The sequence below is a fragment of the Ammodytes marinus genome (genome assembly GCF_949987685.1).
Source record: "Ammodytes marinus genome assembly, chromosome: 13".
Taxonomy (NCBI): domain Eukaryota; kingdom Metazoa; phylum Chordata; class Actinopteri; order Uranoscopiformes; family Ammodytidae; genus Ammodytes; species Ammodytes marinus.
Window position 1 is genome coordinate 16,271,696 of NC_137217.1, and position 27,650 is coordinate 16,299,345.

The 27,650-nt window shown below is 41.1% G+C and overlaps 1 protein-coding gene across 1 annotated transcript; it reads left to right on the forward strand.

Moving 5' to 3' along the window:
- Positions 1 to 847: 847 nt before the first annotated feature.
- Positions 848 to 26,248, forward strand: kmt2bb (lysine (K)-specific methyltransferase 2Bb). Its single transcript, XM_080039864.1, has 36 exons — positions 848 to 1,180; positions 2,650 to 2,728; positions 2,888 to 6,433; positions 6,545 to 6,726; positions 6,904 to 7,023; positions 7,268 to 7,454; positions 7,985 to 8,216; positions 8,318 to 8,385; positions 8,465 to 8,719; positions 8,900 to 9,006; positions 10,870 to 10,980; positions 11,213 to 11,326; positions 12,357 to 12,503; positions 13,339 to 13,431; positions 13,539 to 13,656; positions 13,770 to 13,883; positions 14,384 to 14,568; positions 14,756 to 14,857; positions 15,313 to 15,423; positions 15,533 to 15,609; positions 15,873 to 16,087; positions 16,199 to 16,302; positions 16,430 to 16,567; positions 16,777 to 16,935; positions 17,044 to 17,161; positions 17,252 to 17,330; positions 17,434 to 17,594; positions 17,702 to 17,860; positions 17,983 to 21,115; positions 21,445 to 21,530; positions 22,358 to 22,495; positions 22,650 to 22,902; positions 23,108 to 23,215; positions 23,375 to 23,458; positions 25,264 to 25,393; positions 25,528 to 26,248. Exons 1-36 carry the CDS (start codon positions 851 to 853, stop codon positions 25,801 to 25,803), a joined length of 11,619 nt encoding a protein of 3,872 aa, XP_079895990.1. The 5' UTR covers positions 848 to 850; the 3' UTR covers positions 25,804 to 26,248.
- Positions 26,249 to 27,650: the final 1,402 nt, after the last annotated feature.

Sequence of the window (27,650 nt, forward strand, 5' to 3'; positions counted from 1 at the left end):
ATTCATTCTGCAAAAATATTCCTTCTTTTACATGGACTGAAACTTGACAAAACAATTGACTTGCTGAACATTTCTGCTTCCTCCGCCTAAGTTTCTTATGATGACATAGAGATGCATAGTGCCATAGTTGTACTGCAATGTGTAGAGCTAGGGCACCACATAATGGATGCAATGCACCTGATCATCAATAGACTGTCAGTTCTGCAATAGCCTATTGTTTCTCTTTATTATCGCTACATTGCATTACATTTAAGCCAATGAATATTATTTGTCAGTGCTCGATGTAATGTTGAGTTTGGATGAAACTATTTTAAAGAAAGGCCAAAACAACTTTAAGATGTGCTGATGTATTTGAACATACATGGCACATGTATTATGTGGTATAATAGATTTAAAAAAAACTATTATTATTATATTGTATTGTGAAACAGTTTGAGCTGCATTTCTTGAATGAACAGTCCCATACAAATACAATGCATTATTTATTTTATTTTATTTATACAGCATGCCAAATACCTTAGGATTTTACCATAGGCTAGGATACATCTTAACATAAACCAGAAATTAACCATGTTTGCATTAAATCCATGAAGTACCTGTATGGAGCCGGATAACAAGTCTGCAATGTAATGTGTTGACATTACTGAATGGACGAATGTAGAGTTGACGTCGTCTGCTATCACCACCAGGGGTCGATACATTTTCCCCTCCCAATGCAGCCACACCGAAAAAAAACTCACCTTCCCTTGCAGCATTGCGGCTCCCCCCTCCCATCTCGCGCCTTCCCTCTTGTCTCTCCTCGCTCGAGCTGCTGCTGCTAGCCGTCGGTGTGTGTGTTGTTGTTGAAGCAATGATGGCGGCAGCGGGATGCGGATCAGCAACCGCGGCTGCCGTAGGAGGCCAAGGTGGAACCGCTACGGCCAGAGGTCGTTTCCCCGGTCGGCCTTGGTCGTCACGCAGTCGTTTGCGCTCCGAGAAGCGGTGGCAACTCGGACGATCAGGCTTAGAAGCTGATGATGTGACTAACGGAGGGCCAAGGCCCGCAAACCTGGGAGTATCTTTAAACGATGACCAGAGTCACTTGCGCTTGCTCGGCATAGAGGCGAGCCACCAGATCGTTGGTCAGGCTGGATACAGCTCTAGTGGGAGTGAAGAGGTGAGGTCCCAAACCGAACCAGGAGTTAGTACCTTTCTTTTATTTTCTAACATTTTGTGTTATCGTTAAATGTGCGTGAGTGAGTGCTGTCCGCAGCAATGTGACTGGTTAGTGCCATGGAGAAATGTCAACATCCCTTCGCTGGGCTAACGTTAGCTTTAGCTTCAAGCTAGTTAGGCTAACGCTACATGCTAAGTGATATTAGCACAGTGCAGCTTTCCATGACATTTAATGAACAGTCGCAACACAAAACACTTCAACAAGGCAGAAGACGAGTTAAAGTGACATAGGAATACTTCCCCAAATTGCTCTGGTGTAGGTTAAAATATAAGCAGGTGAGAACACGAGTGGAATGTGTTTTTAAAAACCCAGCGAGTGAGTACGCCAATTTGTAAACAGAGATCGCTATTATTTCATCTGTGGCCCGCTCGGCATCGGGCCACAGTAGCAGCTAACTGAAAGTAGCGAACACAAAGAACGGGAAGGCTAGCTGCTAACTGCTCTGTTTTCATACTATGTGCAGATGCGGGCAGAGTTGCCTGCTTAATTATGTTTAACAAGATAGCTCACACACATTTTGCAGGGTCGTACTTATAAGTATTATTAAGTCTAAAGCAAGTGCGTTCTTATTCTTCATATTGTTACGTTTTAATTTTAGCTAGATAGTTTTTCTGCAGAATGAAGTGGGCTTAAAATGCTTTCGGCTAACTGCTAGCTAATTCTGCCAAGCACGACAGGTTTAAATGGTGGTGAAGTGTGTTTCAGTGCCACTTGTGCACACCGAAATATCCCTACTAATACACACAGGGTCGTTTAATCCGTAGTCTTAAAAAGCGGGACTGTTTGTAGGCTTTCATGTCTCAAACTGAAGGCTTGAGGTAGATGCATAGTACTTGGAGGGAATCGTTACTACTACTGACCCACCTTTCCCTGCAGGAGTTTTGTGTGGGCGTTCGCCCTGAATAATCCAGTGCAATTTAAACAAAGGCTGTAGAGTTCAGGCAGTGTTTCCCCAAATAATTAAACGCCTTTCACATTGTTTATAGTGCAGGTCTTATTCACGTTTAATGTACTACATCAGCTCAGATGAGATTAATTAAAATACATGGCTTGAATGTGGAAATAAGTGAAAGCAATTGTCCTGTCAATTGTCTGTCATTGTGATTATTGTTCATAAGTCTGAGCAAAATTATTTTTGTTGTTGCTTTACATAACCGCTTGTTCAATACGCTAAGATAAAACGTACATTGTCAAATTAGTTGTTTTGACAAAATCATTATGTGTACATTATTTACATTGACTCGATAATTTTTCAGTTTCAGTACATCTACTCGGTCTGTGCAGTCAGTGGATTTAGTGCCATGTACCAGAATTTAAAATGAATGCCATAAACTTAACCCTTTAGTTATTGTTTTTTCTGAGGCTTTGACAGCTTCCAGCAGAGTGGTATTAAATGGCTTCAAGTGTTAATTACCCGTGTTTATTTTTTCAAGGGAGACAACTTCAGAGGATTTGAAGCTGAGAGAAAGGGATCGAAAGGACCTGTATGGTCGCGACAAAACCCTTCCAAAGGTAAAGAAAATCCTATTACTGCATCACATGACATATTTTATGTAGTTTATGAACAGCACACAAGCTCAAGTGTGAATTAAGCATGCAACACAGTTTTACACTCAGTGGAAGAACCATAGCCTATATTTCTTGGTTAATTTTGTTATTCTATTTTTATAGGTGATGCTGTCAACACAAAATCTAAACGTCAAAATGAGAAGCTACCACTCAAACCGGCAGCAGTGGAGGGAGCAATTACCACACATGATCCTGCAAAAGATGCTAAATCTTTGGAGGAAATACACAGCTTGTCTCCTGAAGTGGAGTCCGAAAAGGATAGCAGGCAAGGTTCGAAAGGAAAAAACACTACGGACCGACAGTCCACTAAAAGCGGAGCCTCTTCAGCAGCACCAAGGATTACTATAAAGTTGGTGGCCAAAAAGAAAATGAGGACCGTGAAGGAGCCTCATAAAAAATCTGTGAGGAAAATGAAGATAAAAGGAGTTCAGGATCAGCCTCGAGCCGAGGACAGTCAGGGCGACCAGATTTCAAGTGCTCACGTCAAATTAAAAACAGAACCACAGGACGATAAACATGGCACAGAAGATAAGGGCGGGGAGACTGTACCTGTTAGAAGGCGTGGGAGATCTGCTTCAAAGATGGAGCCTGTCTGCCAAACAAGCGCCAAAGTTGCGGTTGATGACCAAATATCAAAAGACAGGAAATCAGCCGATCAGTTTGACACTGTAAAGGAGAGTGGGTCTGTGGAGCAAAAAACAAATGCAAAGACATTAAAGCATAAGGAAATTTTGATGGAGCAAGGTTCGGAAGTAAATCAAGTAGCGACTCGTAGGAGCAATAGGGTCAATAACCCACCCTCTAAAAGAGTCTCAGACAGTCCAACTGAACCCGAAAGTCTGAGTAAAAGTGATGCCATACTGCCAGAGTCAAAGCCAGAAGTTTTTCAAACAGTGGAGGCCAAACCAGCGGCGAGAAGTGACGGACGGAGGCAAAGCAAGAGGCTGAATAGGGAGGTTACAGTGCCAGAAACCCATGGTCCATCATCCACAGAGACTGATACTTTAGCTTTACAATCCAGTGATCCTTTGAAAAGCGAGACGATGAAGGTCCCAAGTTTCAGGTTGTTTAAGATCAGAAACCCCAAATATGATGCACAAGCAAGTGGAAAGAGCCGCAACCCAGAAAGAAAAAAACGGAAGAAAAAACGGAAAAAATTTGTGTGGAGTTTAACAGTGGTGAAGGGAGAAACTCAGACACGGGGTGCTGAAGACACTGTCAAAGTAACAGAGAAGACTGTGAGTGAAGTAGATCAGTACACTCTTTCTGACAACAGTGTCAACACTATTTTGAAGGGGGTGGATGAAAAATCAAAACCTGATGCCAGAGAAAAGAGTGAAACCATGGATAATAAAGACAAGGGTTCCCAAGACACGGTTGAAGTGTCACTTGAGGAAAAGTCCTCTTTACAGGTGGAAGGTGAAGTGGAAAATGTAAATGAAGCGCCTCCGCAAGAAATGACTAGAACGGATTTCGGGAAAGTTGTCCCACCACTTCAGATCAAAAAGGTCTCCTCTCCTGGTAAACATAAAAGCTCCAAGCCATCCTTTTTAATTCAGCAAGTCAGTCCCGTGCCTGAAAAGCAAGAAGATGTTCTGACAGATCTAAGTGAAGTTAATGAGGATAAACCAGCATGTCTGGATACTGAAGTCATGCCAACTAGGACTCTGAGGAGGAGGACATCAACCCTCGATTCACCGCAGAAAAAGACTGTCAGTCAAAAGCCAGTGACTCAGAAACGGAAGCTTAGAACGAGTCCACAGGACGAAGAGACTGCGCAGGTGTCTGTTGAAGATTATTCTCAGGCTTCAACTAAAGATGCCCCCATTGGTCTTCCTATTAACACCAGTCAGGTTTTGATTGAGGAACCCTCACAGGTGACCACTGTCAACTCCACTGAAGCTCCTGAAAAGGATTCCTTAAAGATATCTGACGATCCCTCACATGTGCCAGGTGAAGATCCTCCACAGAAGGTGGAGAATGAGGTTGAAACAGTGATCAAAGAGGCAAAACCATTGCATGTGCCTTCCAAACCCAAAAGATGTAGGAATAATAAGCTAGGGAAAAAGAAGTCTGTACAAAGGAAGAAGGCTGTTGTCTCTCCTGAAACGGCTGTCCACACAGCGTTTGCTACAGTGGAAGCAACTATCACAGAGTCAGTGCTGAGGCATGATACACAGCCTTTAGTAACAGAGGCAGGTCAGTCAGAGCCTAAGGATTGCACCCAGTCTGAAGCAAAACAGGACACTGTCACAGTGGAAGAAGAGCAGACACTGCCATCCGTGAAAGAGGAAACAGAAATTCTGTTGATAGATAGTCAGCAATCTCTGGCATCAGAAAGTCAAGCAAGTGATTCAAAAACACAGTGCCTAGAAAAGAAATCCCACAAAAAAGGAAAAAAGAGGCGTAAAAGTTTGATCGGGCAGCGCCAGAAACACAAGCCCAGGAACACAGACGGGAAGTTTGCTCCGCTTACATTTTCTGGATATAGTGATGAAATTGATGAGGAAGATAGCGACGTTTCCATCCCATTGGCATCCATCACCGCGGCCCCAAGATCCAAACTCATTGGTGTACATAAAAAGCACAAAAAGAGACAGTCAGGCCTTCAATTTATTGGGTCTAAAAGGCCAAAATCGCAAGCTAAACTTATTTCTAAGCTGATTGAAATGGAGCTTGACAACGATAGTGTAAAGCAGGAAGAAACAGACACTTTAGTCGATGGGGGACAGGCAGATGTTGTCGAAGCCCAGCCAAGTAAATCAAAGTTTGTGAAAAACATAAAGCACTTCATTATGCCTGTTGTAAGTGCCAGATCCTCACGGGTGATCAAGACCCCGCAGAGGTTTATGGATGATGCTGGAATGTCTGTATTGCCGCGAAGAAACTCCCCCAAGAAGGGTTTCCAACTGGGCTTACCAATGCGTCCGGTAAAGAGGCGAGATGATGGGATGGAAAGGGCCATTTCCCCTATTCTGCCACTTGACGAGGTGGACATATTGAGTGAGGCTCAATTGGATGTTGATTTGTTTTCAGCTCAGGACCTTGATGATGACATTGATATCGCTGACAGCCTATTTTCTGAGTGTGGAAGTGGCAAAACTAAAAAAAAGAGGTCTCTTCTGAAGAACTCGAGTTTGAAGTGGCATTTGCCAGAGGACCCAAGCGAGGAAATGTACACACTGGACAAAATTCCAGAGACGAAATGTGAGGACCTGTTTTTATCTGCACTTGTTGATAAGCCCACAGTGCTATCAAGAGACCTACTGGATGATCAGAAAAAGAAAAGTTCCTCAAAGTTAAATAAACAAACGGCTCAGCTCAAGATTTATCAAAGGCTGAAGAAGGCACACCTGGGACTTCCCAAAAGCAAAATCACCACCGAGATGGACAGCATGAGTAAACCTCCTCCGCCTCCAGTTGATTTAGCAGAAGGACTCGATGATGAAGCCATGAGCATAAGCCTGAGGCAGCGCAATACAAACGCAGCAAAGGACAAATCCAAGCTCAAGATAGAAGACCTCGATTCACCTGGAGTGGTTAGAAAGGTTTCGGTGTGTGTTGGTAATATGAACTCCAAATCCCTAGTGTTTAAGCACGGCGAAGATGCCGATTTAGCAGGGAAAGACACCATCCAATTTCATTCAGGTAAATGATAAAATTATTTTAAAAAAATCATAATTTATTGTGAAGCTAAGAACATTTGCTTCATTGCTTTGTATCTACCAAATTTTGCAATGCGTTACTTTATATCCACAGGAGTGCTGCATTCACAACAGAACTCAGGCGTTGGTGAAGGCGATTATCTCGGATCTTCGGAGAAGGGAGCTTCACAACGAGCACGCCTCACTGGTGCAAATAAAAGAATGTTCAATCTCCTCAGGAAAGCCAAGGTCCAGCTCATTAAAATTGACCAACAGAAACAGCTGAAGTCATCTGGGGTAAGGTCATGATCACCCGAAGCACATGGTCTTTCATTTTAGACTAACATTGAATACATTATATGTATTAGTCCTGTCATAGATGTGGAAAAGCTAGTATAAACAAGCGTTTTGAATGATTCCAGGTGATTTTGTAGTTACCTGGTATTGACACATTTTTCTCTATGCAACCTGTAGCTGTTGTCTGGCCCGACTGGTGCCAGGTCTCGAGATGTGACCTCTAAGAGACAAAAGAGGAAGCAGAGGGCCCAGCTAGCTGCTGATGTCCCAGTCAAGACAGAGCCACCTCAAGGACAAGTAAGTATACAAATCAATAGACCTGAGGCGGAAATCAATCCAAGTAAAAAAAGAAATCTGGTTTTGGTTTTGACTAATGTTAATTGTTGTTTATATGTAGTAGACACATAGTATAAGAAAACACATTCTGTTCAGTGTGAGTCATACCTGGGAAAAAAAGAGCCGCTTGTCTACTCCAGCATTTATACATCAGTGCATAAGTTGTTATACATAATATTTATTTACTTTTTCCATTTTTTTTTAGCCACAGCTCATCTCCCCGCTGTGCCAGGAGTTTCGTAGAGCAGGAGGTCCACGTATCAAGCACGTGTGTCGTGCTGCGTCTGTGGTGCTGGGGCAGCCTCGAGCCTTGATACCAGATGATGTTCCTCGACTTAGCGCCTTGCCTCTGCATGAACGAACCGGCATCTCACCCTCAGACATCACTAAAGGTAGATGTTGACGCATTGGCAGGCTTGTCTGAATAATAGTTCTCCAGACATCCTCATAAATAGTAGTAAAGATTATTATTTTTATTTTTTCTCAGACAGATCCACTTAATCCGAAACATTTGATTAATGAAATATTGTAATATACGAATTGTTATAACCATGCTCCTCAAGTATTTTTTTTATACAACAGCTTATAATTTTTATGTATCTGATTTTGTATTTTGGTCCTTTCATTCTTTAAAGGCAAACAAATTACCTCTACAGTATATTGAGTCCTATGAGTCTTTACAGTTTAATTGATAAAGAATGGCTAAATGCTCAAATGTACTGCTACAACCTTCTTGTAAATCATCATAACAGAGATTTGATGTAACACAAGCTATTTGGATAATTTGTAATTGTGTGTAATATAATTTACTTATTGTCAATGTCCAAACTAAAATTTGTGCCACCAAACTATTTGCTACTGCAACCATAACCTAAAAGGTGAACACCATTGACTAACTGCAGAATGCCCATTGCTGTTCCAGATATCGGGTCTCACTCTGAATCAGACAGTCCCGGGATGTCCGATGCAAAGGTCACCAAGGTCAAGAAACCGTCAAATTTTGTGAAACGGAAAGGACTGGGGCCGTTTGGGTATCGCTCTCGGAGGTGTGGCGAATGCAAAGGCTGCAACCACGAGGACGATTGTGGCAATTGCATGAACTGCCTTGACAAGCCCAAGTTTGGTGGGCCTAATACCAAACGGCAGTGTTGTGTGTAAGTTGACCTATTCATAATGCCTTGTTGTAGAGGAGTTCATCACTGTTTTAAAATAATAACTAAGAATCTGTTTGTTTTCTTGCTTTTTTTACCACAAGGTATAAGAGATGTGATCAGATTGAAGAGCGAAAAGCACGCAGGCTAAGTGGAAGAAATGCACCCAAAGGTAATTTCTCATTTGCTTGCAAGCTTTGTCATATGTCCATAACATTCCACGTCAGCTACAACTTCTTTCTTTCTTTAAGGTTCCTCTAAGCGACGGCGATCCTCTTTAAGCGGGGGTCATTCCAGTAATGACGAAGGGAATGACTTTGCTGCCGACTCGCCATCTGGTCTCCACGGTGACAGCCAGAGTCCGTCGGTAAGGAAGCAGCCAAAGCGTGTTGTGAAACCCCGTGTCTACTTTGACCTGGTTGACTACGACTCCGATATCGATGTCAAAGCTCTTCAAAATTTGGTCTCGCCCAGGAAAAGGGGCTCAGGACCCCGTTTCAGTCAAGGTGAGTTAACTCTCAGGAACCAAACGAGATTGATGCTTTTTTCAGGTTCATTCAACTATCGTCTTACATATAATGTAGGCCTGCAGTCTTTGTAAACATTTACAGATTTTTCTTGGGGGTATTAGGAGCATCAAGTCTTGTGATTAATGACATTTTGTACTTTTTTCCTGGCCTCTACAGACTTTGTGTCATTGGAGGGATTCCTTGGAGACATTTCAGATGATGAGGTCAGGCACCGGAAGTCCAGCTCACACCGTGTAACACCTGGCCGACGTAAATCTGAGAAGGTGGGTCATTTCCTCGTCGGCTTACACAACTCTTTTGTGGCAGTTTTGTTTGGTGTTTGATCTGTTCTGCCACACTATCTGTCTATGCTGGGCAAGAGTTTCAAAAAGGTCTTCTGGCCAGCATTGGCACGCTGTGTTGATCCATCACAATTAAAAACATATTGTCACGGTTCCATTGCTCAACCTGCCAATTTTGCCTCAGAGAACATGCCAAATGCTGTTGTGTGTGTTTAGTGCCAGCTTTTGGCATGGTGTAGCAGAGAAACCCCCCTCATTCCTTCCGGTTCTGAGACATGCTGTCTATTTCTGTTGTTGTCTTTTTTTCTGAAAATATACTGTATGTCTGCTTGCTTTTGGCTTGTAGTTCCAGTTCTTGTTCAGCCACTTCTCAACTAAGCCGGTGTATAATGCTGTTGGGCCTTCCACATAGTTGTAATTTATTAGTGCTTATTGCAATTCAAATATGGCTGTTCAGTAGCATCAATTGGCTGTATGTTCTGTCACATGAAATGTGAGAAAGACTTATCCTTTACTTATGCAGATGTGTTTAGGACTCTTTTTTAGGTTTTTATTTTTGATGTTGGACTCCTATAGAGCAGCTAGACAGAATCGACCACATTGCAAACTCTAGATCAGTGGTGTCAAACATACGGCCCGCGGGCCGCATCCGGCCCGCGAGATGATTTAATCCGGCCCGCGACTTGTAGAGCACACATTTATGAGCATTTTAAAAAAAAAGTAAGTCTCTAGCCCATTCCTGTGAGGAGATATGAATTTTTAAAGAAATAACCAAAATGCTCACTCCAGCCGCTAGGGGGCAGCCTAAATAAAAAAAAAGCACATTTTAGCAACGTGGTAAATGGCAATCTTGCTTCACCGCTATTAATGTTTCCTCCAGTGCTTTATGGCAAAGTAAAAACCAAAAAAATAAAAAATAAATAAAACAATTTTTATTTTTAGTGCTGAACAATTAATGTACTAGCAAGCGCGATGTGTCCGCGGCTCTGCACGTGCGAAACGAGCAGGAGCATGCTAGTGTAGGCCTACAAGATTTATTTCCTAATTTTCCATGCTGCTTTATTTTTATGTTTTAAATTGGGAAAAACGAATTCCAAAACAACCAATAACCTCTGTATTTAAAAATAAATCAAAACAGTAGAAGTTGCACTTTTATTAAATTTTATTTTGTACTGTCTGCATGTTTGCACAAAATGTGTCCCTGTACATATAGTAAACAAAATTGGACAACTGTAACGTCAGTGCCTGTTGTATTTGTGTATTCAAATAAACAGTTGTTTATTTCATTAGTGCGTATTGGCATCTTTGAGCAAAATACCCCCCAAATTTTTGCTGCGGCGCTGCGCGCCGCACCTCCTATTCCCGTGGCCTGCAGCAACCTTTACTAAGACATTTCCTGGGGAGTACAGAGATCCCTTGTGATCCGTGATAATGTAGGTTACAAATGTAGACTGAGTGATAAAGCATATTACTGAAAAACAAAGCTAGAGATTTGGAGTTGATGTACGTTATTTTGCCATTATTGTACTGGTCCGGCCCACTTGAGATCAGAGAGGCTGTATGTGGCCCTCGAACCAAAATGAGTTTGACACCCCTGCTCTAGATCTTCTGGAAAAATCCTCTTGTACACTTTCAGGCTTCAATGAGAACTTTGGTATTTGTACTATTGGACATGGTAACAACATTTATAGGTCAGAAAAGCATAATATGTCCCCTTTAATTGCATGTAGTGGGGGTGTCACTTTTCATCATCCCTGATGCCCATTCTAAGTCGTAGTTAAAAGCAAGTTGTTCTAGCACTTTTATTGTAGCTGTTATTAACCACACATGATGGTTGCTTCTCAGTGTCCTTTGGAGCAGACTCCTCCCAGTGTCCTGGCTGCCCTGGCCCATGGATTTGAGGAGAGAGATGTTGAGTCCTCTAAACCTACTTTCAAAATCAGGGTTGACTTCAAGGTAGGTCACTTGTTACAGTATCACAATATAGTCTAATATAAAAATAGGTTTCTGTAACCATTTTATAATATTATTTTTGCCCACTAGGGCTCACTGTTTAGAGCTTAATTCAAAAATTAATATTCTTCATGACTTTTGAACGTACAATCTTAACCCCCTCATAGTTAGTAGGTAGTTCCACTAATGATCCATCAACATGATCTCAATGGTGATTTGTGATTTATTTTTTCAGGAGGACTGCACGTTGGACAACGTCTGGAATATGGGTGGTTTAAGTATACTGACCTCTGCGCCGCCCATGCCGCCCTATGTCTGCCTCCTATGTTCTAGTAAAGGGCAACACGAGGTAACTACTTACAACATTTTGCTCTATTAAAATAGAGCAAAATGTTACTGACAAGGTTCCTACAGTTAGTTGTGTTATTGTAAAATAGAAATAATAAAATGCAGATGATGCATTTAAAAATTATGCACAGGATGTTTTTATGAGTTGAGGGTAGGGTTGCAAAATTCTGGGAATTTTCAAAGTTGGAAACTTTCCATGGGAATTAACGGGAATAAACGGGAATTTACAGAATTCAAAGCAGCCCAAATGCACTAAATTCTCCTAACTATGTTATTTCAGTCCTAGCAAACGTTCTAGACTGTAAAAAGCAGTTTTTTCAAATAGGTTTTATATTTATGAACATTTAATTTCAAATCAGATTTTTATTGAGACACCAAACTTGATATCATATATTGATTTTTACTAGACCAGGTTTACAGAGGCTTAAACTGTGATTTTAAATATAGTTGGGGAAAATATATTTTAGCATAATCTTGAATAAAACAACCACATTTTATTGCACATAGCACACATCCTACTGCATGGGTACTGAGGCCACGCCCCCTACATGCACTGTGCATTCCTCCATCACATGGGGGGGCATTTTACTTTATTTATTGAATGGTTGGGGTCAGACAGATGAGTAATATTTGACTAAAAATTCATATTTTGGTTGTTCAGTGAAATTATTGATTGTTCATAAAATAATCAAAACTTGATAAGGTTCTTCTTACAAATAAATCTGTTCAAATGTAATGTTTTTTAATTGTATTATTTTGCATGGATGTCTGCCTATGACCAAACATAGTGTTTAAATGTTTAGATTTATGTTGGGATATGAAAAAAAATCATTTAAACTACCGCCATTTAGTTAATTCCTATAATTTCCAATTTTGAATATTCCCAAAATTCCCGAGCGAAAGTTCTCGTGGAAAGTTTCCCGAAAGTTTCTGGAAATTTTCCCGGAAACTTTCCACCCCTTTGTAACCCTAGTTGAGGGCAATCTGAAATTCAACTGGTCATTTTTTTCTGTTGTGGTTTCTTTTTGCAGATGCTCTGTTGCCAAGTATGCTGTGAGCCCTTTCACCGGTTTTGCCTTGATCCAGCAGAGCGCCCCTCTGAGGACAACAAGGAAAACTGGTGCTGTCGCCGCTGTAAATTTTGCCATGTGTGCGGAAGGAAAAACAAGCAGTCAAAGGTGCAGTTTCTTAACTTGACTTGTTTTGCTCTCTTCTTACCTTAGTTTCTATATCTGTATGCCTTTTATGACATGATCTCAATATTTTGAGCCTACAACGATCATTTTGCACAATTGTTAGATTCCATACTGAAGTGAAATTTAAGCCAAGTACATGAAACAAACTTAAATGACATATTTCCATTGAGTGTTTCCAATTGCTGTCCAGGGATTTTACTTGTTGCGTCCTCTTCTTCTGCAGTGGTTAAATGGCACCGTACTAGAGAGTAATTAATTATTTTGATGCAAGTCAACTTCTTATATTCGCATAACTATAGTGGATGTAAACGCTCACTCAATTAAAATTTTTTGTTTTTTTTATCTGTAAATTTGGTTAAAAAAAGTGCAACATAGGGAGGGAAATATGGGTCTCATGTTGAGGCAAAAACACGAGCTGAGCAAAATGTTCAAACATTAAAATGTTGCATATTAATTAATTAAGCATCCTTTGACAGTGATTAACTTTGTTGAATCATACATTTTGCTTAAATTAGGGAGGCCTTCACCACAGTTTCAGAACAAGCTATTCAAAATATATATATATATATATATATATATATATATAGAGAGAGAGTCATGAAACATTGTAAATCAGAACGCACACATGCATAACCTTTTTGAAGATTTATTGATGGTCCTTTACCAAAGACTGTTTAATTTGAAAAAGCAGCCATCGAATAAAAACAAAATTGATTGAAGACTAAGTGCAGAGCCGGACACGAGAACATTTATTTGTCAGCCCTCATTGTTAGTTATTTTCAGTCAGTGAAAGTTAAACTTTCCATGTCTCCCTCAGACATTGTTGGAGTGTGATCGATGCCAGAACTGTTATCATGCTTCCTGTCTGGGACCAAACTATCCAAAACAAACCAAGAAGAAGAAAGCTTGGGTAGGTTCTCCTTTTTCAAAAAAACACAAAGTCATGTGTATTTACTATAAGCATGGTGAGGTTGGAATACAGTGATTGCTGGTCGTGATATAATGGTTTCTGTGCAGGTTTGTATGACATGCATCAGGTGTAAAAGTTGTGGTGTCACACCTGGGAAGAGTTGGGACACGGACTGGAACCACGACAAAGGACTCTGTCCAGACTGTTCAAAACTCAATGAACTGGGTGAGACTTCAACCTTCAGTGTATTTGGTGATCCGTCTGCTTTTTTTATCCTCTTCCAACATTACTGATCTATGTTGAGGCTGATCTTTGTCAATGCCTTTTTCTTTCATTAGGTAACTACTGTCCAATCTGCTTCAAGTGCTATGAGGACAATGACTACGACAGTCAGATGATGCAATGTGGCACCTGTAACCATTGGGTACATGCCAAGTGTGAGGATCTAACAGGTGAGTTTTATACTTTATCATTTTGGAATCAAAGTATAGGTAATAACTGATGGCATCAGAGCTTTGTCCTCATTATTACTGATGAAGCCATGTCAAACTTTATTACAAAAAAGTTCATCCTCAATTATTTTGAGGATTATTTGCATAACTTTAAAGCGCCTGCAATTACATTTAAGGCAACTAGAACCAACAGCTTATCTCAAACGTTCAAGATTACAGCTTTGAACAAAACATCTATTTAATAAAATGTATATAGCACTTCAAAGAAAAAAAGTCTACGGAAATCTAAAACCTGTTACTTATTGTTAGCTTTTGTTTGTCGAGCATGCATAAAAGCCATGTCTATATCACGTGCAGTAGGTGCTCTTGATATAGTGATAACATTTGAAGTATGTGTTTTCTATAAAATACAGAAAAAAAGGCTGTGATTTATTTGAACAGATTTAGGTTAAAAAATGCATTTCACTGTTAAATCCCTCACTCCTGTAATATTATTTCAGATGAGCTGTATGAGATCCTGTCCAGCTTGCCAGAGAGTGTGGTGTATTCATGCCGGCCGTGCAGTGTGACCCAGCCCAGTGCCTGGAGAGAGCTGCTCTACATTGAGCTCAGGGCTGGGGTGGAAAAAGTGTTAGCTTGCTTGCTTTCTTCCACCCTCACCCAGCACCTTGTTACTTGCTTACAGGTAAGAGACTAAGTTTTTTTATTTCATGTATCAAATATTCTGCGTGACAAACAAAGACATGATGTGATTATGTGAATGCCCCTACCAAAATGGCTTACTGTTCACTCTACCTATCTTTGGAATAGTACTGACGTAGAACTGAAACTTCATATACATCGTGTCAAATATGCTTTGGTTTCTGCTGCAGTGTGTAAAGTCGTCTGATCCTGATGGTGGCATGGAAGGACAACCGGCCTGTGACCTCCGAGCTGTAGGCAAGAAATTTGACAAAGGCCTTTATACCACGTTGGTGAGTACACAAACTCTTATTCAGTGGCTGAACACTACTTTCACTTTTGACCCATTGTGGTATGTGTTTTATTTTTTTAAGTGAAAAAATTGTTGCTAATTATTTGGGGCTTTATGGATATTAACTTGAAAACAAAGAATGTCACTATGCTTTGACAATTACACTGCCATTGGGCCTCAGCAAAAAGTCAGTAGGCCCATTTTGTTGTTACAAGGATTTCAAATACAATATGATGAGGAAACTCACATTGTTGCAGAGGAAAATACAGTACATAGCTCAGACCGCTGTCAATAACAACCATAGAGAGCTAATCCTCCAAAGGAAAGTCTAAGAATGGGCATGCGCACATGCTGTATAGAAGAAAGGCCTGTATTAATGTTACTTCATGCATGGCTTTTGGTTAAGGCATCATGCTGCAACCTATTAAATACTAAAGTAAAATTGTTTTGTTATAGAAAATGTTCCATGAAGATGTGGTTCAGGTGGTGCGAAAGAGGCTTGAGAAAGAGGAGAATCTTCCAGAGGAGAAGAGACCCACTGCCCTGGCACGCTCCTACTACTTAAAGGTATTTTTTGTTTGCTAATGGAAAAAAGGCTGCAATGTGAAGCTAATATTTTTTTAAATGTGCTGGTGAGTTGGCATTTATAATTGACTGGTATGTTTTTTCTCTCTAGCTTCTCGAGGAGGTATTTAATTGGTTCAACAGCCAAGACCCAAAGGTGTGGAACCCTTGTACCAAAGACTTTCCCATGTGAGTAATGGTTCCATTTACTTGTTTGTGTACAAGTAGATATTGATTTCAACGTTATTCCTTGCGTCCACAGTTCATGCCAAAAGTAATAAAGTGCATTCATTATTAAACATTCAAGTTCTATCTAGATAGTCCAACATAGATCGTAATCATGTATTTGGTGAACTGCATACTAAACTTAATTACAAGCACTTTTCTGTTTTTCTCCGACATAAAAATAAATATTTGTTGCCTTTTTGAACCTTGAATTATTTGTTACACAGGGGGATGCTATCCAATGCTGTTCATCCTCCTACAACGGAACATGTTTACTCCCAGTGGCAGAAGAGGGAGGAGCTCTTGTCCATGGCTCCGCTGGGGCTTCTGCAGGAGAAAAACAAACAGAGCTTACATGTGAAGGAAGAAGACACACTTTCTCTCATGTCTGCAGAGCCAACAAACCGAGACCACTACAAAACCAGCAGGCTCAAATTCAAAGGTAATGCCCTCAATTCAGGAGAGACTATAACAAATTTGGCAACTCAAAATAGTTTCAATCCTATTCAGTGTGTGGCCTTGTAAGTCCTAACTTTTCTGTGCATTTATAAAGGGAAAAGGGGCCGGCTTTCAAAAGCTGATTTAGACACTGGATGGTCTAAGGATGATGAGAGACAATGCTCTTTGTGCCAAAAATATGGAGACCTCAAACCCAATGTAAGTAATGCATTAAACATCGAAATAAACTATAGTTAAACAATAGTTAATTGTATATTGTAAATACTGTACATGCATCATTGATTGGTTACTGATGGGAGTTCACAAATTGCTTTGTGTTCTATAGGAAGCGGGCAGGTTGCTGTTCTTGGGCCAGAATGAGTGGGCACATGTCAACTGCTGTCTTTGGTCAGCTGAGGTGTTCGAGGAGGATAATGGCTCTCTACTACATGTACACAGTGCTGTCACAAGGGGACGCTTGATGGTTGGTTGTGAATCTACCTTATACATCGATTTACCTGTTAGTTTGACAATGTGTATTCCAGACAATATTATATATAAACTGAGATAGATGCAAACTTGTTAATAGTGTGGACATAAGAGAGTAAAAAAACAATAACAATAGATCAGTCAGGCTCTACCCATGAACAAATAGATTTTTCTGATAATTGATTGCTCTGTTGCCCCTCTTAGCGATGTGAACGCTGCAACCAGACAGGTGCCACAGTGGGCTGCTGCCTGTCATCTTGTCAAAGCAACTTTCACTTCATGTGCGCCCGCTCCCGTCACTGTGTTTTCCAAGACGACAAGAAGGTCTATTGCCACAAACACCGACATCTTATCAGTGGCAGGGTAAATTATGCTCTTCCAACTTTTCTCTCACTGTATCAGTTTAAAGAGTTGAAATTAGATTTTTGCTTGTAGTATGGTTATTATTAACTCATTTACCTTTTTCTACAGATGATAACTGGTCAAGAATTTGAAGTAAACCGCAGGGTTTATGTGGATTTTGAGGGAATCAGCCTCCGCAGAAAGTTCTTGACTGGCCTGGAACCTGAATTAATCAACGTGATGATTGGTATATGCCTTTCTTTTACAATCAATTGCATTCACTCATACAAGCTAATATTCAATCTAACAATTGATATCCAACTTTGTCACTACACAGGTTCCTTACAGATAGAGAAACTTGGTGTGCTAACTGAACTTTCAGCTAACAAAGGAAAACTGTGTCCTGTGGGTTTTCAGTAAGTTGCACTTCATGTTTTAAACTTAATTACAGGTAAATCATGTAAACAAATAAATCACATTTGCAACATGGAATGAAAAGCAACGTTTTTCCTTCCTTAGGTGTTCTCGTTGGTACTGGAGTACAGTTAATCCATTGCGGCGGTGCAAATATACATGTACTGTCCGGGAGGTCCGGCCGGTTGTCCCTGAGAATCTTGTTGAGGAGATGCCCGACCAAGGAGACCATCACACCATTGCTCACAGCCCCTGTCCACTGCCTGGTGAGTTTTGCCATTGAACTACTGCAGCACATGAGGAAGTCATTAACTGTAAAAAGATGGACAAAGACACACATTTTCATTAAATTTTTTTTTTTTTTAATCTTCAGAATCTGAAGCCCAAGAGACTGATATAACAGAACCCCAACCCCCAACCGAGGAAACATTTGTCCCAGTACATCCCTCTAAGACAGATCCTGGTGCAAGGCCAAAGATTCCCCAACCCAGGAGACCAGCTGGAGGAATGTCCCGACCTCTGCCATCTCCTGGTAAAATACACATTCATAACATCTTTTGGTTCAAGAATTATTTAAATTTACTCACAAAGAAATGTTGAGCTATTCAAAGTACACAAGTCTAAAACTGTGGATTCATTCTGATTTCTTTTTAGGACTGACCAAGTTGAAACCCCACCACATATTAACCATAAGTGATTTTGAGGAGACCCGACGGGTTCGTCGCCACAGCCCACACTCCCAGACAACGGGCACCCGCAGTCACATGTCCCCCCCTCATCTGGGACCTCCGACTGGACCAATCACCCTCCGTGCTGTAAAATCTTCTCTTCCCACTTCTCCACTGTTCCCACTTGGTGCTACAGACAACCTGATTAATCCTCCAGCGTCCCGCGCTGGAGGAGGTAGAAGTGCTTCCTCAGTCCGATGCCCTGGGAAAACAATGACCCACTGTACCTCGTCTTTTTTTCCTCAGTCTGCTTGGCAAGACAGCACGGGAAGCGTTCCCTCTCCAAGTCTGTCTTTCTCTACATCCGTACAGCATCTACCCAGAACTCGATTGTCATATGATCTGAGTCAGCCAGACTCAGTTGAAGTGCCGCACAATTTTTTAGCTTCACCTGAACCTGAAGATGTCTCTCCAGCAAATGGTACTTCACCCCAGGGGGACATAGACCAACAGAAGGGCAATGAAGAATTTACGTACAGTTCATTCAACAAAGATCCCAGCATGAGTCTGGGCCAAGAGATGAGGACGGAAATGGAGATTGAAGAGACACTCCTCAATGAAGGCGTGGCAATGAACTGTGGGGGCCAAATAGTGGTGGAAGGTGACGATCAGGAAGAATTCTGGGGAAGAACCCAAGAGGTACAAAAGAGGAAGACTCGCGTTGCCACCTTGCCACGGTCTGCAGCATCATCCAGGGGTGAGTTAGGAAACACTTCCTCTGATGATGATATGGAGCATTATTTTGACTTCTCGCGCACAATAGTCCGCTGCCCTGGATCAAAAGACCATTCCAAGTCTCCCTCCTCCCCTTCCTCGCGGCACATGGCTCAGCTGGATGGTGTAGATGACGGTACAGAGAGTGATGCAAGTATGTCAACCAACAATGATGCTCAGAAAGCTCAGAGTTCTAGTCAAGCCCAGATGCGAGCCAAAAGCCTTGACAAAACAAATGTCCCTGAATTGGAAACTTCAACCGACGCCAAGGCTGCTCAAACTTTGTCTCCTGGAGCATCATCCAAATACAAGCCCACAGTTTCTTCATCAGTCACCATCTCGGTAAATAGCAGAATAACTTCAGATAGTTCACCTCAAGACCTAAATGAGGACAGCATGGGATTGGTTTCTTCCCAAAGTTCCAGAAACTCTCCACTCAAAGAGCAATGCTCTGACATTTCATTAGTTAATCCGAAGACTGTGCTTGCTACTCCAGTTCCGTATGCTCTTCCTAACTTACTCACAAAGGGGCCTGATGCCCAGTATTCACAGGAGTTCAGGGTCAAGGGTTCAAGTTCAGGTTTTGCATCCGGACCATCTCTTGTTCTGGAGAGATGTGAATCTAATCCATGTTTAACTGAGATGGATTATTTGCTAGAAGACGCACAACTAAAGACCCAAGAGTCTAAGGCTTACAAAGCACTGAACTCAGAGCCTGGCAGCAGCCTCTTTGTAGCTTCAACCGAGGGTTCTACTGTGAACCACTCAACAGCTAATTCAATGGAACCCTCATTAGCAGATTCTGCTGATCGCAGTCAGGACAACCTGCTGGATCTTCTTCAGCCTTCCTCTTTAATGTCTTCAGATGTACTACCGCCCTCTCAAGGCCTTGTTGACTCTCTGCAGGCTTTCTCCTGCTTTCCAGGTTTTGGTCAGCCTCCTCTAACAAGTATCACGCTTCAGCCAGTAACGTCTTCACAAGAGTCAACAACCTTTCCATCCATGGAACCTTTGTCTACTCCGGTTGGAGACATGACGCAAACATTGCTAAATTTTTCCCCTCAAAACAACCCAGTGCTATCAGTTACATCGAGCACTTGTTTCCCAGCAGGATCTTGTGCTGTATCTCTGCCTATCTACTCCGCACAAACAAAGCCATTGGGTTCTACAGGCGTCACCATAGTTTCTTCATCTGCATCAATATCGTCTCTGTCTGAACTGTCAACACAGTGTTCGGCTGCTCCAACATCAGTCCAAACCACCTCTACTCCTGTGATCTTAAACGGTTACAGCTCTTCGTCTCTGCAGAAAGAAACTACATCTGGTCACACAATCTCTATCAACTTTTCCACAACCAGGCCAACTTTAGAACCTCAACAACCAGTGGTTCCCCAGGCTTTTCCCGGTCATGCTATTCTTACTGTGAAGGAGGTGGGAGGTCCAAATGTGGATCCGACACCACATGTCCTGCTGGTGAACCGTCTTGGACAGATCTTTGTGAAGAACCCAGAAAGCAACACTTTCCAGCTGCCCACTCCCAACTCCTCTTCCTACAACTGTGTCACTCAGATCGCCAGCCTTTTGCAAAGCAATGCACTGTCAGCCACACTAGCAGCAGCTGGTAATATGCCTGCTCCACCCCCCGGGGCCAACTTGGTAACAACAGTTCCCTCGCCGGTTACACCGACAGTTCAGAATCCAACTACAATAACACAGCTGCTCACGCACAATAGCAACGGTGCAGTGGCATCAGTTAATGTGAAGAAGCCTAAAAAGAATTCAAAAACACCAAAAGATGAAACTGTTCCAGAGTTGAAAAAAACTAAGAAAAAGGAGTCTGGGGCATCCAGAAAATCCAAGTCATCCAAGGCCCCAGCACCTCCTGCTTCGACAGCTGAGAATCCTCCAATGACTCCTGTTGAAAGTGCCCAAGCAATTATCAATCAAGCAATGGCGAGTAATTACACCCCCAAATGGAGTGGACATAGAACGCTAAGCCCTTCGTCACTGGTTTTGCCACCAGGCCTATTAATTGAACCGGAGCCTCCAGAGTCACCTCGCTGTCCGTCACCTACACAAACCCCAGCTCCTGCCCCCCGCTCTCGTACCCACGTACGCATGAAGAGAGTGTCTTCGCTTTCAGACCGTATCGTCACAAAGAAGTCTAAAGTTGACTTCCTACAGCCAGAGCCCATCAGAGAGGATGAAGACCGCCGCAAACCTATCTTTCCTAGCATCTCTAGCAGCAGGGCTTCAGGAGTACGCATCAAGACCCCAACGGTGAAAGGAGTACTAAACCTGGACGAGTTAAAGCAGGAGCATATAAGCGACTCTGATAGCTCAGGGTAAGAATTGACTCGTCTTAAATAGGGCTGCTGCCTTAGATTTGATGAAGCAAAGTTTATGCATATTTGCTTGGGAAACAATTGTATTATCAAAAACCTTTGATCAACTAATTGTTCAATTGACTAATCGTTGCAGATCTAATCTTAAATAGTAGATGTAACATGCTTGTTTGAAATGGACTTGTACCCACATTTCTGGAGTATACAAACAAAATAGTTGTTGGAGTTGTATAAGTGGAGCTTACTATGGTCTATCCTTTTGGGGGTGATAAGAGAACGTGAAAGAGATGTAAATAGTTGTGTTAACTTTTGAACTCTTTCTTTCTCAGGCAAGAACCTTGGGATGAACAAGGCCAACAGCATGCTTGGGAACCAGTGGGACACAGCACCCTGACTGACTGGAAGAAATACTCTGGTAGATTGAGTTTTAACTGTGTACATTTAAATGTTTCTGTTGATTGAAAAGTAATGCCTGAGTTCAACAATATCTGCCACATTCGGTATAACAGCAACTATTGGTGGTCACTTGAAGGTACAGTGTGTAGAATATAGAGGGTGGTGAAAAAAATCGATTCATGTAAAAATCGCGATTCTTATCTCCTGTGTTATTAAATCGATTAATAATTTGCCAAAATCTTTATTTCAAATACCATACATTTAGACTTTTTTATTATTTTTTGGAATATGTATTTTGCTGCCGCCGGTAATGTTCACTTGCCTTATAATAACATGCATTACAAGCTTCACATTAAAATAAACGTAAATGAAGATAAATAAGACATGGACTTTAATTTGCTTTCATGCCATAATTTGCCACAACGCCTCTTAGCACAAAGTAGACTGGAGTAGTTCCTGAAATCCTCTTTTGAACTGACTCCAGAAATCAATTTGAATCGGGAATTGTTTTGAATCAAAAATTGATTTTAAATTGAATCGTGACCTCAGGAATTGGAATCTAATCGAATCGTGGGATTCAAAAAGATTCACAGCCCTATTGGCATTTTTCAGAACAGATTTGTAATATAATATGCATACGTGTTTTGTTAGTGCAAGATCTCTTGAAAATAAAAATAAATGTATTACCTAAGAATGTTTTATACCTACATAGTCAGCAAGTTATACTTAAGTACTCCTATATTACACACTGTACCCTTTCAAATGGCTTCTATGTTCTGCTGAAATTGTGGGAATAACACTTAAGAAAAGCATGCAAGACTGACACTATAAATTGTGTTTTCTTAGGCGCTGCTTCCGCCTCAGATGATGAACCATCACTCTCTGACGAGGAGGAGGAATTTCCAACTAACAGAGACCAGCCACACTTAAGATTTGAGATAACCAGCGATGATGGTTTCAGTGTAGAGGCAGACAGTGTTGAGGGTAAGGCTAATATCACGTCAGAAATATTTCCCATAAAATACCTTAAATGATCTCATGTTCTCAAAATAATACGACTTTCTCAATTTGGTAATACTGTAGCATTTATGTTTATTGTGTTCACCTCATGACACCTAATCTTCCACTGTCCCCACAGTGGCTTGGAAAGCAGTGATAGACGGGGTGCGGGAGGCCCGAGCGATTGCAAGATTGAGACCTCTGACCTTTCAGAGGATCACTGGTGCCCATATGCTGGGTCTTGTCCATGATGCAGTGGTGTTCCTGTTGGAACAACTTCAAGGAGCCCAGCGCTGTCAACGCCACGCTTTCCGTTTCTTCAAACAGTTCAGCCAAGAGGATGACCTTCCTGTCAACCCTAGTGGCTGTGCCCGCTCTGAGTTTCACTTCAGGTATGTAGACCAATTACTGTTTCTGTCATTTTGATCAATTCTGATGTGTTGAAGCTATTCTCATTGTCTGGAAAAAGAGTGAGGGTGATACAGCATTGAAAATGATAAAAATGCGTGTGATGTATTGACCAGTATTTATCTTTTTGAATATACGATTTGATGTTTGCATACTTACCTGATATAATTTTCTCTATTGTGTTAACAGGAAGTCCACATTTGATATTTTTAACTTCCTGGCTTCTCAGCATAGACAGCTTCCTGATATTGGGCCTTATGATGATGAGGAAGATGAGGTGCTTTTAAAGTCCACAAGGTCAGAATTCTCTCATTTTGTTGCTTACAATGTAGTCTTAACACTTAAAAAATCACTTAATAAAAAAAAGTGTCCCTCAGACATTTTGCTTATTTTACAGCAAAGTAATTTTGAATTTTTTTTCCGCAATTTGATATTTAAACTTTTATATCCTCTTAGACGGGCGACTAGTCTGGAGTTGCCCATGGCCATGCGCTTCAGACATCTGGAAAGGACATCCAAGGAGGCTGTAGGCGTGTACAGGTCAGCACAAGACGTTTTCAAATTCTATGTCATGCGTGAACATATTCACTTCAAAAACCTTAAAATCACTGGTTATGATTTTTGAGGGATTCCTGGGAACAACAATGTTGGGTTTTAAAAGTGCGGGTAGAAACAACAAAGTTTTTGAAAACAAAGGACTTGTTTAGGTAGTTCCAAAAGTGACTAAAACAAGTAGTTGTAATCATGTTGTCTTTACAGTAAAGTTGGACTTACAGAAACCATGTGGTTACAAGAAGATTACAAAAAAAACGTATAACAAGTATGCCAGTATCTGCAGTCAATGTCTTCACAAATTTTCTGCAAACACAATTATCTGCCTGACATCTACAGTGTTGATGGCAAGTATTTCAATAGTGATATGCAATACTGCATTCCTGTCACATGATTTCTTTTAAAAAGCAAGTAACAAAAGGAGAGGGATGTTTGTCACCCATTATATTTCCGGTAAATGTATAAAAGAAACCTGCACTAAAAATCACCACGGAACCAAAACAATTTTCTGAGAAAATGTTTTAATCTGAATCTGGATCAGCATGACTGTAGTCCCGTTGATGAGGACCATTCATTTTGGAGAAAACTGTATTGGTATTATTTTTAACAAAAAGTGTTGTGAAACGAGGAGAAATTTGAAGCACATCAGATTAATGAGTTGAAATGTAATACTTTGCTGTAGTGCCATCTACAGGGGAAGCTACCAAGCTTTTCAGGATCAGGATTACACAAGTGCACATGCCATTAAGGTTAATCAATTGTAGTGCTTTCAAGATTTATGAAAGTTTATGACAAATGTTTTCATCCATGAAGGATCAAATTTGTAGAAGGTAATCTTTGGTGCGATATGCAGAGTCAGATATGTGGATCAAAACACAATGATGGACTCAAAGAAGGAAGAGCTGATCTAACCATCTGAGACTATTTCCTCATCCTTGTTTATAACCAGGCACAAATAATGGCTACAGCGTGACTTTACTGTCAATCACAGATCAGAGAAATCACAAGAAGATTACAGAGAAGCCGAATTTCTGAAGAAATGTGTTGTATGTTTGAGCCATTTTATACCTTAAATGGCAAATCATTTTTGGAAATTCACATCCAGAAGTTGACTTCCCCCCCCCCCCCTTTTTTTGCATATTGGATGAACTTTGTACACATACGTTGTTCATTGGCATGCTCCACCTATGTGTGGCCAATTAATATGTTAGCAGCAAAGGATTTGGCAGTAGATGATCTTACACTATAGTCTGGAAATATCAGTGTCTTCATGATTCATAAATAAAATGTACTTATAATCCGCAATATGGAAAGACTTCTTTTTTTCAGAGTTGGGACTTAATCTCATAAACTGTGCGTTGGCACTAATGTCTAAGTATTTTGGGTTCACCCATTCTTTTTTATGACAGTGGTCATTGATTTGAATTGAGTGAACAGCAGCGTCCTCTTTAAACAGTGTTAATCTCCATTTCTGATGCCTCACTGTTTATTTGTCGCTGACACTTTAACGCTGCAAAGAACTGGATGAGAGAGGAGAGCTGTGCTCACTATGAGCGTGCTGTGTGTGTTTGAGTGTGTACATAAAATCCTGTTACACACTGACAAAACAATCGTGTCTACACACCCAGTAATTTCAGGTGAACGGGTGAGACCAGGGAAAATATTCAGTCGCAACCCACAGATTTTTAGGCGAATGTGCGACCAAAACCGATGCACTCTGGAGCCATGTGTTAGCGACCTGAGCATGCCAGCAAATGCTCTTGTACAGTGCTGACTTTGGCTGTCTGTTGCAGGTCTGCTATCCATGGGCGCGGTCTGTTCTGCAAGAGAAACATCGAAGCAGGAGAGATGGTTATTGAATATGCAGGCATCGTCATCCGCTCAGTGCTCACTGACAAAAGGGAGAAGTACTACGATGGCAAGGTTGGTTGGGGTTCTTTTTCTTTGATAAGTTTAATTTTGATTTTGATGTAGGTCAGCTTTCTACAGTGATACAGGGTTAAAGTTGAGAATGGTTGAAAGGATGTATTAATCGTTTTGTGTTTTTGCCTTTGCAGGGCATTGGCTGTTACATGTTCCGCATTGATGACTTCGATGTGGTGGATGCTACCCTGCATGGCAACGCAGCGAGATTCATTAACCACTCCTGCGAACCTAACTGCTACTCACGGGTGATCAACGTGGAGGGCCGGAAGCATATTGTCATCTTTGCCCTTCGGAAGATCTACAGGGGAGAGGAGCTCACTTATGACTACAAGTTCCCCATTGAAGACGCCAGCAACAAACTCAACTGTAACTGTGGGGCGCGGCGATGTCGCCGCTACCTCAACTGAATAATCCCGCTTCTAAAAGGTGGAGGAACCTGTTTACTAGTAAGCCTTAAATTAAGGTGGCACTGGATCGGGCTTGGGGAGGCAGTGGACAGTCTGCACAGGGAGGGAATTAGCCACTATGTGACCGGTCAGGAGTGAGATGTGGTTTTATGGATTTGGATTAAAAGAAGAAGAGGACCTGCACAGAAAGTGAGTTAACTCTTGAAAACAGATTCTTTCCCTGATAGGTGTTCACAAGGTACTTCTGTTCTGTTCAACAGCTGTTCAAATCGTGGAGGAAGTGGTGTCAGGTGTTCATGACAACAGGATATTTCAAACCGGATATTTAAACTGTCGTTAGTTCCCTGATCTGTGTGGATGACACCAACAGAATTTCTTTGATACACACGTCAAGCCTTATCTGTTCGAATCATTGCTGAAGACCTATAACTAGGCTTTGAGAGATTCCTACTATGTTTTATTCATTTCTAGTGGAGGGGTTTGGTGGGAAGGGGGGGGGGGGGGGGTATGTATGTCTATAATACACTTTTAATCATGATTTCTCCATCCTCCAGTGATGGGAACGTATACGGCAGGTCTTGAGCCATACATTCACCCAAACCTTTATTTGTGTGTTTTATCTTACATTTAACACTTCTTCGCGTTGTTAATGTTTTCTTTTTAGATGTTTTTTTTGTAACAAAACAACCATGGTGCTAAGCTTTCGAAAAGGTCTTTAAAGTCTTTAATTCGACTAAAGTGTCCTGCAAATCAGGAATCATTTAGCTGTTTATTCACCCTGCTGAGACCATTTATCTTAAATGTATGCACTCAAGCAGTACTCTGAACGACGTGATTGGAATCTAGAACGTTTCTGCAGCACTCTTCACACTTGCTTACTCTCTTCCTGTGTTGAGTTTAAAATAGGTTATTGCAATGTAACAGTTTCAGTCCGTAACAAAATGTCATATTTATAAAGACAAAAATGTGTCTTTAAGACGTGCTTTTTTTTCCTCTGATGTACAGTTCATGTAGCAAACACTACCCAAGCCAAAAGTGAAGAGTTGTGGTGAATATCAGTTTTTTAAATATATATTTTATTACTCTCTTGGCAGATGCTCATCACCTATTGCAATAAGACTTTGCTGCCCTACAGTTGCACATAAATAACCATCAAGCATTCGAATAATCTTCATCTTTGTGAAACCTGCTACAGTAATTCTTGTGATCAGAAAGAGCACTGGTATAAAGCATCGCCACTGAGTGTGTGTGTGTATTCAGCTCCTGCTCCAGGCGCGTCGAGAACACCTACTTTCCAGGTGTTGCTGTCGCAGACAAACATTCAGTCTAAAATGGAGCGGAGAGAATGCACTCAGCACCTTTAAAATAATGTATAATGTTGTTCTTAGTCGATGTTCAGTGCTGTCATTGATTAGGCTAATCTTATTCACACACTGTTCAAATTGGTAGTTTGTTATATTTATTCATTTTTGATTTCTATTTTTTAATGGTAAAAGGTTGTGCTTTTGTATAAACGATGGCGGTCTAGTATATAAGAAGATCTCCCCATTTTGTATCCTTTGGTTTTGTTTTGTTTACAAATGATGTCCTTTGTTTCACTAATTTACTTGAATTTTCATTTGGGGGCAGTCTTGTCACGCATTCAAGCCTTTACGACAGAAATTGTTCTAAAGCAGGTATTTTTAAAGAATCATTTTAATTTTATTATTATTTTGTTATGGTAGATTACTGACTGTCTTAGAGTCTGCCACAGGAGTAAAGTGAGCACTGTTTTGCCTCCCCAAGCCCATGATCACCCCACTCGCCCTTTTCTCTTCAAACCTATTTGAGCAAATTTCCATCATGTT

What these genes read in the sequence shown, in the direction of transcription:
- kmt2bb (XM_080039864.1), top strand. Translation starts at nt 851, where the DNA reads ATGATGGCGGCAGCGGGATGCGGATCAGCAACCGCGGCTGCCGTAGGA. An exon ending in CAAGTGTGAGGATCTAACAG is followed by an intron (nt 13,884 to 14,383) that starts GTGAGTTTTATA and finishes ATATTATTTCAG; the next exon opens with ATGAGCTGTATGAGATCCTG. An exon ending in ACCTTGTTACTTGCTTACAG is followed by an intron (nt 14,569 to 14,755) that starts GTAAGAGACTAA and finishes TTTCTGCTGCAG; the next exon opens with TGTGTAAAGTCGTCTGATCC.